The sequence below is a fragment of the Excalfactoria chinensis genome, chromosome 6 (assembly GCF_039878825.1).
Source record: "Excalfactoria chinensis isolate bCotChi1 chromosome 6, bCotChi1.hap2, whole genome shotgun sequence".
Taxonomy (NCBI): domain Eukaryota; kingdom Metazoa; phylum Chordata; class Aves; order Galliformes; family Phasianidae; genus Excalfactoria; species Excalfactoria chinensis.
Genome location: NC_092830.1, coordinates 34,170,700 through 34,185,969, shown reverse-complemented (window position 1 = coordinate 34,185,969; position 15,270 = coordinate 34,170,700). Strand labels below are relative to the sequence as shown.

The window sequence follows — 15,270 nt, the reverse complement described above, 5'->3', positions numbered from 1 at the left end:
TATGATCCCACATCTTTGTACACAGCCCTCTGCCCTACAAAAACGCAACGACTTCAGTAGCATTTCTAGATCTCAGCTCCTCTTAGGGTGAGCATACCCGCTCTGTTCAGCTGGCTTGCCGTGTAGATTTCTAAAGGTTTGTGCCAGGGTTTCTCTGCACTGTGAGCCTTTGTCTTGATCCAAGTTCCTAGAAGACAGCTTAAAAGAAAGATTCACTAAAAGCCAACCATATAATTCATACCTAACAGAAACAGATGGATTGCTGACTAACCCACCTTTCTCCTCTCTGCAGTTACACCAGGTTGCCACGCTGCCTTCTACAGGCTGTGCCTACATAAAACACCAACACATCACAGAAATTTCTTAACCATTTATAAGCCAAAACAGAATTAAGTCCAGTCTCTCCCTTTCTACGTTTTGTGATCACCTCTATTCGCTTTGTAAGCATGCAGATCTTAGTACATCACAACAAAAGCTTTGACTGCACAGGTTACCTGTCTGTGGTATTAGCCAAACAATTCTCAGTGCCCCTCATTCCCTTCCTGTCTTTCCCTTCTTCCTCCATCTGTTACTTCACTCAGCTTCCCACATTTAACACTTACACCTCTCTATGCTCTCTTCATTTCACAAATCCCTTTTTTCCACATAAAACCTACCTCTTCATTATTCCCAGCCTGTCCTACCATCCTCATTTTGGGTCTCTTCTCCTCAACGTCAGGGTTGTACTTGTAAGCAAGAAAAAATACAATTAAATCTATGGGCTCAATCCTATATTCTGCAACATAATAGAAGAAATTGAAGAAGAGATACTGCCTACGTTTGCTCTGCAAAGATGCATATACTTATACTTGTACACATATACACATTGCACTCTGGAACACAACAGTTTGGGCAGACCTAATAACAAAGTCTGTTGTCTCAACATTCAGCCATCTCCCAGACTAGGGATTTTGCTCTTAGACACCTTCAGTTCCCATATGCCGGTTCCAGTCCCAAACTATCATCCACTTCCTCTCAAAAAGCCAATACAAATATTATTCTTTCTAAAAAATGAAGTGATATCACTTCCTAAACTGACAGCAGAAGATCAACTTTTGCCCAACGTTCTGTAGCCATTAACTCTCAAAGCAAGAAAAACAAAAAGCCACTATCTCTACCTGATAACAGCTCAAGCTTGGTAGCTTCCTGCAGAGTCCAGCTTCCTCTCCACTCCCACCTTCTCTGGAATGATTTGTTACCATTTGTGTTGTTGGCAAGTTTGCTTTCTTAAAGGCAATACAGTACTCCCACTGAATGGACAGGCATTGATATCTCAGAGCAGATGCTGGAAATACAGCATGAATCCAACCACTGGAACTCAAGAATTCTGGTAGGTTGAAACTTTAGTCTTAATGTATGCTCCAAAAAAGATCGTTACACAAAATATTTCCAAAAGCTAAAGATATTTATTGAACACTTATAAGACCACTACAAGATTCCATTATGAACAATACTACAAAACTGTTGCAAGTTTATAAAGATATACAGAAAATTACCTACAGGAAGGAACTAGTTGAGCAATAGTGCTGAGACCGTAGGTAAGCAGAAAAGTAACAGTGGATTAAGACATGGGACTATATACAAAGAAATAGTTTTTAGTTAAAAATAACATCTAAACACGGGCTGTTCTTCCCATTTCTATTACTTCATCTTAGTCTTGTTAGGAACAGTTGGACAACTCTTGCAGACCTCCAGTGATATCTCTCCTCTAAGTAGACCTGAAATAAATAGACTGCATTTCAGCAAGCATTTTTTACACTAATCATAAACAGGTAAAACACTCAATATTTTAAAGTGCAGAAACACATAGACAAACCACATTCATCCCTACCAATACAATACATAACTCGGCAATCAAAAGCCTGATGCTAAGCTTATATCATACAGCTCCATTTAAGGATGTGTTGTGCAGAAATGCACAAAGATCACTATGAAAACACAGAAGACCAGTAGCTTTAGCAGCAAGCAATTTATTTTTAGACTACAACAGAGATGACTCACACTACTGCAACACTGAAATATATGCATCATTCTTAGTGCACTAAGGTTGGCACAAGCAACTTATAAATGTCAGGAAAGCATATAAACCTTGTTAATGTTTTCAGAAATTCATTTAAAGATAGAAACAGGTCCAAAAAGATGCCTGTCTAAATGCATTGCAATTACGTTACAATTATTTTCCAAATACACAGATATGTTCTGTCTTTTCTCAGCTCATTACTGACTCAAACAATTTGCCCTTCTGGGATCAATTGTTTGCTAATAAATAATTGTTTACAGTCACAAAATGATATTAAGGAGTATTCTTATTAGTTTTCCTTCTACAGCCTAATAAGATTCAAAACTAGCTGATTCCCAAGAGTCTAACCTTAACCTTGCTGTGTTTAACAGCCCAGGAAATGATGAACCATCTGTTTCAGAAAATAATGGAGGGCCAAGAGGAAATATTGTTTAATTGTAGATTAACCTCCTCATACGGCAGAATGAAGCATCTACAGAATTAGCCATCATAACTAGCAAGGAACGAGAATCACTGAAAGCAGCTCCTGCAATTACAGAACCAACAGCAGCAAGTAGTCTTTTATCACCTCTTTTTTTCTTCCTTTAATTCCTCCCAAACATATGTAACAAGCACAACCTACTTTTTAATATAACTGAAGAAAAATCAGCTTTCGGCTTCTATAAACGAGGAAGCCATAGAAAGAAATACTGATATAGTTACGCCTTCCTTTGCCCACGAGTAACGAGACTGTTTTAAAACAATCATCTCCAAATAAGAGACGATGCATTTATTCCTTTGTAACTTCCACCTCACATCTCCACTATGAGGAAACGGCAGCTGCAAAGCAACGTGCAAGTCACTTAAAGGAATGAAAGAACGGCCTTGGTTTAAAAATAAAGAATTTGGATCACTTCTTTACTTGCAAAGCTATCTGAGATGCCAAATATCTGGTCGTCTCAGTTAAAGGGCAAAATGTTTGAGTAATAAAAGAAAAAAAAAAAACCCAAACACTGACAAACCACAAGGATTTGAAAATAAAAACTGCTACTCCTGAGCTGGTATGATGAAGACCCGTGCGATTCTGCACCGTTTTTTAATGTAACATTCATGCCTAAACAAGCTTAACAGAAATCTTCCACCCCATAAATCAGTTTGCCTCATTCTGATAGCAACAGTGACAGAACAGTGTGTTACCAGAGGGCTGTGAACTCCAACACACAGCAAGTGAGAAAAGCAGCCCTCAATTTTACACACCCATCCCCTTCTGTAACAGCTGGGTGCACACAGAGCGTGTACAGATTTCATTAATTCCAAGTTCTAAATATCCAAACACGGTGACATTTACTCAAATGAATTATTCTTGAATTCCTCACTTAATTCTTGAAGCAATGAGCTAGCAATAACTCCACAGCTTCATATAATAGCACCTATTCAAAAAGGATAAGAGTTTGACATTCTTCTCCTGCTAAACAACTAGGCACAATTTTATCCATCAGACGTCTATCAACCTACGGATATTGAAAGCTTGGGCGAACAAGATAAAATCAAAACCAACCCTACTGTCAAGCTGCACTATCTACTGGCATCAATAATGCTATTCATGAATTTAGGAAAATTAATAAAATCCTGGGATGAACGCTCAGAAAGGCTCAAACACAGGCGATGCATACTCACTTAGGTTTTGTTTCTGCATCTGTCACTTGGCGAATATAGATACCATCTTCAGGATGTTCAATTTCATCCATTTCATACATATATGAGGAAGCTATTGCGAGGGTGGTTCCATCGTTGCTGAAGGCAAGTGATGCTATGCTTGTGGGATACCGATGGAACTGACACAGGCGCTTCTTGTTAAATGGATCCCAGATGTTTACAAACCCATCAGAACCGCCTGAAAAATAATTTATAGAAATTGTTTGCGAGTTATACTTGGGAGAATGATAATAGATACAGTGGAGTATAAAGGATGGTAAAGAGATTAAAGACTGCGTGGCTACGTGGAATGACTTTGTCAGTCAAAACAACAGGATTATACAGAGGTGCATCATTCACTGAAAGCACAGTGAGTATTTCCTGGTGTCTGATAAAGGAATTCACTCCTGCTGCATCCAATAATTTACAAACCCCAGAGCTCAGAGCAACAAATACAATTTAAAGACTTAAAAATGAAGGACGCATGAAATAAAGGCTGATCCATCCAAATCACAAACCACAGAAAACAATGCAAGTGTTAATAAAAAAAAATGAGTATTTACCTGTAGCAAATGTGTTGTGGACATTATGGAAAGAAATAGCATTAACTGGATAAATCTGCTCAATGTTATTCTCTTTCAAACGATGACACTTGAACGCGTATTTCTTCTTTTGTATTTCAGGACTCGGATCCAAATATTCCACTGCAACACGACCTTCAATGGAACTTAAAACATAACCCTAGCAACAAAATGGTAGACAGGCATTTTAGAAGTTTGTAAGTGGAGGAAAAAGACCGCCATACAACTTACTTAATATCCCCCCGAATTAAAATAAGTGTAAACAGCCTTTGTTGTGCACAAGCACAAGTCGTTACCACTGATCTATGGCATCAGCAGTAAAATTTGCCTCTAAGAAGCAAGTCTTTCCAAAAGACTTTCATTGCACCTTAAGTTCAGTCTAACACTGGGGCTTTTAATTATCTCTGTGAGAGGAAATTCAAGTTGACTGGGAGGTGTAATGGCTTTTTTTCTCCAAACATTTGGACACTTATCCCCTAGGCCTGTACATTGCAAATACAGGATTATTTCGTTTCAGAACTATATTAGGCAGTTTACCAGTAAGTAAACCCTTCAGTTTGAAACAGCAGCACTAATTATAAGGGGTATCCACTTATCCAGTTCATCACAGCCCTGACTTACAGCAACTTGAGATGCTTTTATTGTACCTTCTGAGTTAAACCCATAATACAGCATTTCAAAAAAGGATCATAATGAGCTCTAGCTATATCAAGGTTCTTCAAAATCCAGAATATAATCAAGAAGATCAATTTGTTTTACCATAACTAAAACTGAAAAGTGGAAAAAAGCATTCATGCCACTTCAAGAACGAGCAAGGAGGTCTCCCAGTGACTGCACCACCACCATGCGTGCTAATCTACACTCTTACAGTTTTAATCCTGCCCCTCCTCACAGCCTGTCAAAGAATCCAGGGTTAGAATGCATAAAGCCTGCTGGGAAACCATCAAGTCCGTCTTCATCTTTTCTAAAGCTGCTTCGTGGAGAAATTTTCCTTATTTATTAACATATTATGGTGCCGATTCACAAAGAGATGAAATATAAATTTATAAAAAAAGAAAAAAAAAAGAGACAAACTGAGAAAAAGTTTTTTAAAGATAAGCTGATGAGTGAGTGGCAAAAGCTCCAAAGCTATGCTGTTCATTAAAAGAGTTAACTTACAACAAGAAATCTCTGCATCATTCACTTGCTCCAAAGACGGGCCTCAAATTTCATAATCCAGAAATAGTATAAAATAAGAGAAAGACACAGAAAGCTTCAAGTACGAGATGCTATTTTTTTTCCCTACAGAAAACTCACCAGAAATAGAATCATTGAGATTGCTGCCATACCTGTTTATTTGGAAATGCTCTGATACAGCGGGTCTGGTATTTCAGGCTCGATTCCCTTCGCTGTTGAACGTAACCCATGTTGCGCAAATCCCACACCAGCACCCTGCGACCAGCAGTGCCCACAATCAGCCTATCTCCAGACACAGACAGCGTGTACACCTTCCAAAAAGAAGCACAGTTTTAAGCACGTAATAATCTGGATGTTCATTGCACAAAATAAAGAGTCCGCAGCCTGCAACAAGTAATATCTGTAACTTAAAACCGCAGCCCCAGATTTCCCTTCTGCTTCAACTTGTAACTCAGATTTGGGGTAAATTATAGCAGCATCCAGTTGGTTACTGACCAAATACCTGCACAGCGTTCTCTCACCCAGCACCCTAACATATACCTTAAAACCAAGCCCGAGGCAGCATCAGAAAACACAAAGCTAACTTACAAAAACCAACAGTAACAAAAAGATTTGAGTACAAACATGCTCCTATAAAATCTTAAGTATCATGAATGTTCATTATATTACCAGTCTGGAGAGAACCTTCCCCACTGGGGTTTTCCTTCCTTGGAATTAATCCACATTCCACATGATACACACGTACAGAAAAATAGATGCATGATTCAAAAGGGAAATAAACATCATTCCAGTTTTCCTCAAAAATTATTTCAAGCATTAAATTCATCGATAGCTCAAGGCAAGAAGGAAATACATGTACAAAGCAACAGAGGAAGTGGGCACAGATTTGATCTTTGCTTGGTATGCACAGCTTGCACTACCCACTGAGCAGGCATCGTTGCACAGTTCAGTCCCACAAAGCCACTGCATGTTTTGTTTCTCCTCTGTTTAGCAGCCACAGTTGTTCTCTTTTTAAACAGAAAACTTCAAGTTGTGTTTCATGTTAATGAAACAAACTGCCAATAATTTATTAAAAACAATAGTTCAAATACTACAGTAAAACTAATTGAAAAAGCCTACAGCTTTGAATTTTAGCTCTGTACCCAAAACTGGATCAGAAATAATACTTTTTGTTTCTTAAAATTCCCACAAAAAAATTAAAGGTATAAAATCACTCCATGTTCAACTTCTACTCGGGACGGAGTTAATCTGGGCCTAAGTTAGAACAACATCTAGTTAGTCAAAAAGCTCTGTCCAACCAAATGAATTACCAGCTGTAGCTACACATGCAAGGTGGAGTCCAACTACCTGCAGCTGTCCTGCCACTGAGCTGACACAGCTACTGAATAGACTTCAGAAGAGGAATGACAAGTGGAAAAGATCTGGTACCCTGCCAGAAGGACTCTATTTACTTTAGACAAGTGCTTGTACTCAAGCACGTAGCTTCCCCTTCTCCTTCTCTGATAAAAGTTTGTAAACCGCTTGGATCTAATAAAACTACCCTGGCATATTGGCAAACAAACTTGTCTCATCAAATTTATCAGGCAAAACTCTCATTTTCCAAAAATTAATTTATTATTAAAAAAATACAAAGCTATCAACCACCTCAGTTTCACATATACAAAACCCTTTGTCTGCTTAACCGACCTACATTCACTAAGCATGAATTCCTGCTTTAAACAAAACACCAGTATTCAATTCCCCTCTCAAGACTGATGACTTATTAAATGCTCATGTAAGATCTGATGATCCCAGTGCCAAATCCCATTTGTGCACAAGAAGTGGGAGAAGCCTTGAAGCTAAACTGATCCCAAGGTGTTGAACAGCATCTGTTTGTGCACATGTAGAAACAGAAGCATAAGAGCATTAAATACCTTAAATCTCCTTTACAAACTGATGTCACACCTGTATAGCGAGTATTCTTTCTGCACCACACAATCATAAATCAAATGAAACCATTGTCATGCAGTTGAGTAGGTGTACACATTTATCAAAGGCAAGATAAAAAAAAGAATGACATAATGAACCCTGCTGAACCAATAAGCAGCTTGATTCACTGTGTCTGTCTGTTCTATGATATTCTGTCAGCAATTTATCATAGTTCTTTACATGCTACATACAACTATAAATCAAAACTAGAAATAATGCAATTACTTTATTCTGAACAAAGGCCTTGTCAGAAGGAGGTTCTGCTATATTGTGACAAAAGTAATAGCTATTTAGCCACAATGGGGAACGCAGTGATGGTTTCTATGACTCGAGAGTATATTGTGACAGAGCTAGGTGACATTTTTTAAAGAGTAAAGGCAAAAAAATATTCCCATACAAATTTTTCCTTCTATAATTCGTTCCAATGATTCCACTCTAAGCAGCATAAAGATCAGCAAACCACATAAGGAAAAACTCAAGAAATTCCATTTTAATTTATTCCTCGTGGTCTCAGCACAGAGGATTTGGGTCAGTCTGGACATTCTTCTAACACTAGGTGTTACTACAGAACAAGCAGTTCTATTCGACCTACCTACACAAGTCAAAAAGAAGTATTATTTCAGGCATTGAAAATTGGCCTCTTGCTCTATTTCTAGGCACATTTCAAAGCAATCGGGCCTTACAAATGTCAGGATTTGATATCTAAAGACCTTAATGCCTAGGGAAATCACTAGCAGCACATATGAAAACTATTAGGGCAAGAATTAGCAAGATAAAACACAGATTATCAGCAACTGCCTCGATTTTACATGCTGTTTTTGTTGGGATTTCCCTCCTCAAACTTGTTTTAAATCAGAAGATTTTTTCCACCCATCACAGCTGTTAAGAATTAAGTAACGCTCCTATTGATGAAAGCACAGAGCCTTAACCTAAATTCATAACATATTCTGATTACTATTTTAAAATGCAACGTTTATATCTTAAAAAGCATCACAAGTCCACTTTTGAAGTCAGCACAATCATACAGGATGAGCTCTTCAATTGTATGTGCAACTCCCTGGATGTATTCTTTAACATATGACCTGGGATCCTGGATCCACTACATACCTTTTCAGGCTGAGAGAAGGTCCCTGCATTGCAAGGGGTTCTGGGATCCCACAGCTTGACTGTTTGATCCCAGCTGCCAGTCACCATGACATTCACTTCTGGGCAATACTCAACACATCTGATAGGTGCATCATGGCCACCAACAAGGTTTTCTGGAAGGAAATGCAACCAAATGTAACTGTATGGACTCCACAGAGTGTGGTGAATAAACTTAAAAACACACATTACTGTAGGGCAAACATGTTATAACATGAACTATAAGGTGCAAAAGTCTGACAAAGCAAAAGCTTTCTGTGCATTTTGCCATCTCTGTGAAAGATCAGTTTCAATACATCCAATTATTACAAGCCTTCAGAAAACAGCATGCTCAGATTTAGAACAGCTCAGCTAATTCCCCTCTATGAGGCAAAGCAGCCTACAGCACAGAGCAATTCTCAGCAGCAATGGAACTCAAGGTGCCTTAACAAGCACGTACCTAACTTCCTAACAGAGTGCCAAACCCTGCCCTACTGCTAGGTGGTATTTCTCAGGGCCACCAGTTTTTCTGCCAGACAAAGACACGCATGGTAAACTTTAAACCACCAGCAAGACGGGTAACTTGCTTCCTTCCCTTTTCACCTTAGAATTAGGTAGGGAAAAAAATATGCATGTGCAAAAACACATCAGTTAATACTTGTCACCATAAATGCTTAAGCCCTCAGTTCAGCAGCAAGAGAGCCAGCCCTTCTGCTAGAAGTGCTCTGGCACAATCTTCAGCTATACAATAAGAAATACTGCCTTGTTCAGTGCCCTGGGAAATCAGAAAGGACTGTGTGATTCCTGAGTGCCAAAGGTGACAACTAAAGAGGTAGTGCTAAAGCAAAGACTCCCCCACCTGAAAAACTCCTTTTCTACTCCTCTAAGTACATACACCTGGAGCTAAAGCCAGGTGTTTCAAAGAAGCCACTCACAGAATTCAGTGTGCTTACCTTGGTCCGTGTTAAGATCGTGCATTTTCAACTGCTGATCTAATCCTCCACTCCAGGCATGAGTAGGGTCCTATAAAGGAAAAAAGATCCCATCATGACATGCATAAACGTACAGCAGGTAGGGAAACTTCAATCTCCCAGGCACAGAAAGAGACGTGCTTTTAAGAGTCTGGGGAAAACTGGAATCCATGTGAGAATCTGTATTTTAAACCACACTCTGTATTGCAGGTGGAAAAAGCACAATTAAAGATCGAATTGATCCTTAAGACATTCAGTAACTTATCAAGTTCACATACTGGAGGACGTGTCACAATACAGTGCAAGAAAACAAAAGTTACTTGGTTAAAAACATTCCTTTAATTTCAGGGACTGACAATTTCTCACGTACTTTATGTGCTGTAAGTCCCTAAAACACAATTGAAAAACAAACCTCACACACACTTACATAAAAAGCGCAGTCAAGGACAGCTCCTGAATGTTGATATTTGAGTCTCATGCTGTTGGCAGGAACATCATAGAGACGGACAGTAGTGTCCCAGGATGAAACAAGCAGAAACTGAGAGGTATTTGGACTGAACTTGACCGATGAAATCCCATCATCTGGAGTTTGATTGAGTTTGAACTCATTTGATCCCGTCATCTGACAACAGAGCACAAATGTCGCTTTAGTCACAATGGGAAAACAAACCCAGTGAGTTGGCAGGCTGATACATCTTAAGATTCACTTAAAGGAAACCCAGAAAGCTTGCTAACCTTCACACAGAGCGTGGAACACAGACTCCTGACAGACTCTAACAGTGTAGATGCTTATCATGGTCCAAGCCCTTAACTCTTTTCCACATAGAGAACTTTTAACTTTAACATCAAATACTGAAATACAGCATGGAATAACAATCATAAGATTTGTGTTCTGTTTATCTATAAGCTTAGATAAATAATATTGCTACGTGCTTTCCCCTCACTACGCTGTCTACATAGTTATATTTCTAGGATTATTTATAAGTTACTCTGAGACTGAAGATCTTACATTAAAAACACAGGCAGAAAGGAATCCAAGTAAAAACTCTGTGCTGGACTTCCAAAAACTACAACTGAATGATTATTGCAATAGGGACCGGCACTAGTTGGTATACACAAAAGAAATCAGTGAATGAGAGCTGAAGCCACAGGCAGATTCCAGCATAAAAGACAACGTAGAGCTTACAAATGCTCGGGATGAAGGAACTGTTCATTATAAGTATAGCAAAAAAAGCCCCCAAGATCTTTTAAAATGCTTTCTAAGCATTAACAGCACATTTCTTTCTTGAGAACATATTTACTAGTGTATTAGCTCTGATTTCTTTGTTATCACATCTGAATTTCTGCATACAAACGCACATGAGAGATCAGAACTCTGGGAACAAAATCCAAGACAGAATGAGGTGTAACATGACTGTTATCAGCTGCACTGCACAACGTCTCCAGTGCTGCCGGTAACTGAACTATCATCAAGCTGTAGAACAGTGTCAGCACTGCACATCCTTACAATGGCTTTTAAGCATAGGAAATACAAACTATGTTCTTAATCCCTTTTTCCTTGCCCAGGAGATGGACATGCTTGAGAATCCATCACACACACATTTATAACATAGGATTCTGCAGCAGGTTCACTACACCTTAAACAGTGAAACCTATCCCAGTGAGAGCCATTCCAACCCAAAGTAAGCACATGTACACATAGATGTGTGTATGTATCTCCTACGTAGCTTAATTAAGAGGGGGGGAAAAAAGGGACATGCACGGAGGCCCCGAGCCCAGCAGTACCGTTTTCATAGTACACGGCTTCCTCTCTTCCGAGGCCACAGCACGGAGGACTGTTCTTCACGCAGCAGCGCTTGGAGGAAGGCAAAGCCGGTCGCGGAGAGAGTCGTGTCTAAGCGAGAGGAAGGCACGGCGTGACGGCTCGGCCCAGCGAGCAGCCCGAGGCGGCGGCTGAGGGAAGGCCGCTAGCAGGCCGCAACGCCCGCTGGCTGCCCCCTCAAGCCAGAAGCGAGCCCAGGGGCTCCACCGCTATCCCCACACCCTTCTCCCAGCCATCAAAGCCCCGCTCCCATCCCATTTCATCCCATCCCGACCCGACCTCACCCCGCAGCCCGTCGCGGCCTGCCCTCACCTCCTCACAGCGCTCAAACGGCCGCTGGCTCCGCGCAGGCGCAGTGCACACAACCCGCCCCTCCTCTTCGCGCCGCTCTCCCATTGGTCAGTTTAAACCAGCGTGGCGGCGCAGTGCGCGCTGGGGGCTGTAGGCCCGTCGGGCACAGCGCAAATAGCGCGCAACGCTGCGCGGGGTGGAGGCGCAGCTGCGCGGCGGGGATCGGCCCCAAATAGCCGATATTGGCATGAAAGGAGACGGAGTCTTTCGGGGTGCGAGCTGAGCACGGCCCGCCGTCAGCAACACGCTCACAGTGCCTGCAAATACCCGCCGTGTTTCTAAATACCGACCAGCATTTGCGATATTGACCGAGATTTCCAATATTTAGCAACATTTCCGGCACCTCCAACATTCCCAGCAGTCCCAGCCCGGGTTGCCGTAACCCCATCCATAGGGCAGCGCTCTTTCCTCACCCATCCCCGACCCATTGCTTCCCCTTTTGTCTCATTGAATCCTTCCTGCATCCTTTCATCGTTTTCCCCCCTCTCCCCGTGTTCTCACCCTCCCCCCCCGTGTCCATCCCACGCAATGAAGCCCATCCCGTACCCGCTTCCCGGCCATGCAAACACGCGCTGATGGTGGCAAATTTACAAACGAGGCTTAAAACGTTTTATTATCTCCTTTAAAAATATGTACAGATCTGAAATAGCGCTTCTGCTGCTTCTGCTGCTTCTTCTTTCTTCTTTCTTTTCTTATTTAACTTCCTTTTCAAGTGACAGGATAACGCTGGGCGGGGGGAGGGGGAGCCCCTGCCTCACCCTTCCCACCCCCATCAGTTCCAAACGACTCCGGACTGCCCTTGGGAACGGCCCCGAGCCCGAATCCCCGGAGCCGAATCCCCGACCCCGGTACCTCGGAGCCGGAAAAGAACCCCCAGAACCGAATCCCGAAGTCCCGGACCCGAAGCCCCGCAGACGGTCCTGGAACCGAAGCCTGAAAGCTCGGCATCTCCCAGCCCCGACGGGGCGGGCGGGCTCTCAGTAATCGATCTTATTATAGAGGTTATAGAGCGGTAAGGCCGAGAGGTTGCTGCCGGGGTAGTAGAGAGGAGCGGGGAAGGCGATGGAACGCGGCACCGGCACCCGCAGGAGGGAATTGTCTCTGAATACCAGCGGCATCCCCACCAGAGTCTGTGCCGAGGCGTGGGCCATGTTGGCCGCCTCCAGTTCGGCCGAGAGCTGCCGCTTCCACTTGTTGCGGCGGTTCTGGAACCACGTCTTCACCTGGGTCTCGGTGAGCTGCAGGCTGGAGGCCAGGCAGGCCCGCTCCGAGCTGCTCAGGTAGCGTTTCATGTCGAAGGTGGATTCCAGCTGGTACACTTGGCTGCGGCTGAACACCGTGCGAGTCTTCTTCTTGGCGGCCCCGGCCTGCCGGTCTCCGCCGTCTCGCTGTCGGTCCCCGTAGGAGGGCGAGGAGGGTCCCAGCGGCTTCTCCTTGTCCTCCTTAAAGTCCTGCGGGGAGGCCGAGAGGAAGGGGGGTCGCTCCGCTCCGCCCGCAGCCGCTCCGCTGCTCTTGGTGCTGCCTGCAAGACAGCCACAGCGCAGGTCGCACCGGCACCCCCCGACGGCTCCGGGGAGCCGGGAGCAAAGGGAACGCGGCAGGAAACGGCAGAGAGGGAGGGAGAAGCTTCTGATACGGTGCATCGAGGGTCGGTGTGTGATGGAGGGAGGGCTGGACGGTCAAGTTTTGATAGATGGAGGGACGGACAGGTGGATGGAGGGGCAGAGGAACGGACGGAGAGATGAATGGATAGATGGATGGGCAGAAAGGCAAATGGATGGACAAGTGGGTATCACGAAGCTTTTGGGGGAAGGGCCAGGTTGGCTGTTAGGAAAAGGGTTTTGCCCCAGGGTGTGATGGGCACGGAACAGCTGATAGGGCACCATTCTGATGGCCCGAGAGTGACGGGACACCCCTCTCAAGACACAGAGAATGTGCTTTGGGGGGTCCTGCGTGGAGCCGGGGGTTGGACACGTTGATTGATCTTGAAGGGTCCCTCCCAGCTCGGAATATTCCCTTATTCTGTGATTTTATGGTGATTCTATGATATGTCACAGCAAAGGCACCGGGCTCGATGCTGCTTTCCTGTCCGACACGAGCCGGAGCATTTTTGCTTTACAGCACCTCATTTCACGCACCGTTTCATCGGAACTAATGCTAAAAATAAACATCTTTCTCTCCCTCAGCCCAGCGTTGTAAATAAGGAGGATCTGAAGGGACGTTCGTTCTCACTTCAAACTCAGTGAGAACGAACCCTGCTGAGGTGGGAGAGGGGAATTAAAACCAAAACCGCCCCGTTTATCCATCAGATCCATCCCCCCTCCAGCCAAGGCCGACTCACACCCCGCAGTATCGAGGTGCGGCCGCGCCGTCGGAGCAGCGCTACTCACCGAGACGGGCGAAGCCGAGGGGCTGCTGCTTACGGCACGGCTCGGCGGGGCCGTGGGCTTCGGGGCAAAAGCAGCCTCGGTGTTTCCAGTTCTCGTTCGGTTCCTCTTCGTCCGAGGAAAGGGAGAGGTTCCGACCTCGGGGAGGCCACGGGGCCGCCTTGGGGCCCGGTTCCCGGGAGCCGTCGGCGCTGCCGCTGCCCAAGATGGACTGAATGGTGAAGGTGGAGCCGGGAGCAGCGGGCGGGCAGCACTTGCTCTGCTCTTCCTTGCTGCTCATCCTGGGTTCATAAGAAAGCAGAGGGGGAAAGCTTTCGCTTTAGAGGAGCCGAAGGGCGCGGGGCCGGAGGGGGGAGGGAGCCGAGCTGCCGGGGGGTTTGTTTTGGGGGTGCTTTCGGCGTGCCGCTGCCGGCTCTCCCCGCGCCTGCCCAGGCGGACTGCATGCTCCTTCCCCCGCGTCCCTATTGATCTGCGGGCGGCGGGCGGCGGGGCTTCATTTGCATGGAGGTGGCCTCCGCCGCGCCAATCACGGAAGCGACGGAGGAAAGTTTGGGCAGCGGCGGGGTCCGGGGATTGGGGGGTGGGAGGGGGGTCCCGGGAGGCGGCGGGGCCGGGGGTATCCCGAGGGCTGTAGGGCTGCCCTGACCCCGCGGCTGCGCTGCCTCCGCCTCGGGGGGCGGCGTGGACGTGGGGTCGTAATGGACGGGAGGTGCTGGGGGAACGCATCTGTGGGGGGGGGGGGGCTTTACCCTTCTGTTTATGGGAGAAATGGGAAAGAAAGAAAGAAAGAAATCGATGTTACGGTTTGATGCCGAGCTGGGTAAAATCCTCCTGCGATGAATAGGAGCCGGTAACGAATGCTTCGGGGAAAGGAAATGCTATTTCCTATCGGGGAGGCCAGGCCGAAGCTGAGCCCCGACGGCCGCCCGGGGCGGAGCCGTGTTGGGATGGGTCCCTTCGGCTCCCCCGTTCCTCACCCTCCTTGTTCCCCCATCCCTCCCTCCCCCCCCCAGCCGGCCCCGAGCCCCTCTTCAGACACATATCCCAAAAATCAAATCAGAGAAAGCAAAGAATGGGATGGAAATATACAAATCAATAGAGACAAATGTCAAGACGTTTTAAAATGACATTTTCATTAACTCCGAGTCACCATATTATG

The 15,270-nt window shown here is 44.7% G+C and overlaps 2 protein-coding genes across 4 annotated transcripts; both read right to left on the bottom strand.

The window, feature by feature from the left end:
* Positions 1 to 1,425: 1,425 nt before the first annotated feature.
* BUB3 (BUB3 mitotic checkpoint protein) lies at positions 1,426 to 11,760 on the bottom strand. 3 transcript variants are annotated; one of them, XM_072340115.1, is made up of 9 exons: positions 11,686 to 11,760; positions 11,337 to 11,445; positions 9,979 to 10,173; positions 9,534 to 9,603; positions 8,566 to 8,717; positions 5,643 to 5,801; positions 4,297 to 4,474; positions 3,716 to 3,932; positions 1,426 to 1,757 (listed from the first exon to the last, which is right to left on the bottom strand). In XM_072340115.1, the coding sequence occupies exons 2-9, from the start codon at positions 11,343 to 11,345 to the stop codon at positions 1,748 to 1,750; spliced, it is 990 nt and encodes a 329-aa protein (XP_072196216.1). In that variant the 5' UTR covers positions 11,346 to 11,445; positions 11,686 to 11,760; the 3' UTR covers positions 1,426 to 1,747. The 3 variants fall into 3 exon arrangements, with proteins under 3 accessions (XP_072196216.1, XP_072196217.1, XP_072196218.1); XM_072340116.1 differs by having other exon boundaries at positions 11,658 to 11,720; XM_072340117.1 differs by lacking the exon at positions 1,426 to 1,757 and having other exon boundaries at positions 3,712 to 3,932.
* Positions 11,761 to 12,314: 554 nt separating this feature from the next.
* On the bottom strand, positions 12,315 to 14,552 carry HMX2 (H6 family homeobox 2). The gene is made up of 2 exons (XM_072340762.1): positions 14,115 to 14,552; positions 12,315 to 13,246 (listed from the first exon to the last, which is right to left on the bottom strand). Exons 1-2 carry the CDS (start codon positions 14,389 to 14,391, stop codon positions 12,702 to 12,704), a joined length of 822 nt encoding a protein of 273 aa, XP_072196863.1. The 5' UTR covers positions 14,392 to 14,552; the 3' UTR covers positions 12,315 to 12,701.
* Between the last annotated feature and the right edge of the window lie 718 nt (positions 14,553 to 15,270).

Coding starts and splice junctions, on each gene's coding strand:
- BUB3 (XM_072340115.1), bottom strand. Junction 5,802..8,565: donor CCTTCTCTCAGCCTGAAAAG/GTATGTAGTGGA, acceptor TCTTTTTGGAAG/GTGTACACGCTGTCTGTGTC. Junction 3,933..4,296: donor CCACAACACATTTGCTACAG/GTAAATACTCAT, acceptor ATTATTTTTCAG/GCGGTTCTGATGGGTTTGTA.
- HMX2 (XM_072340762.1), bottom strand. CDS start 14,391: ATGAGCAGCAAGGAAGAGCAGAGCAAGTGCTGCCCGCCCGCTGCTCCC. Junction 13,247..14,114: donor CCTCGGCTTCGCCCGTCTCG/GTGAGTAGCGCT, acceptor GCTGTCTTGCAG/GCAGCACCAAGAGCAGCGGA.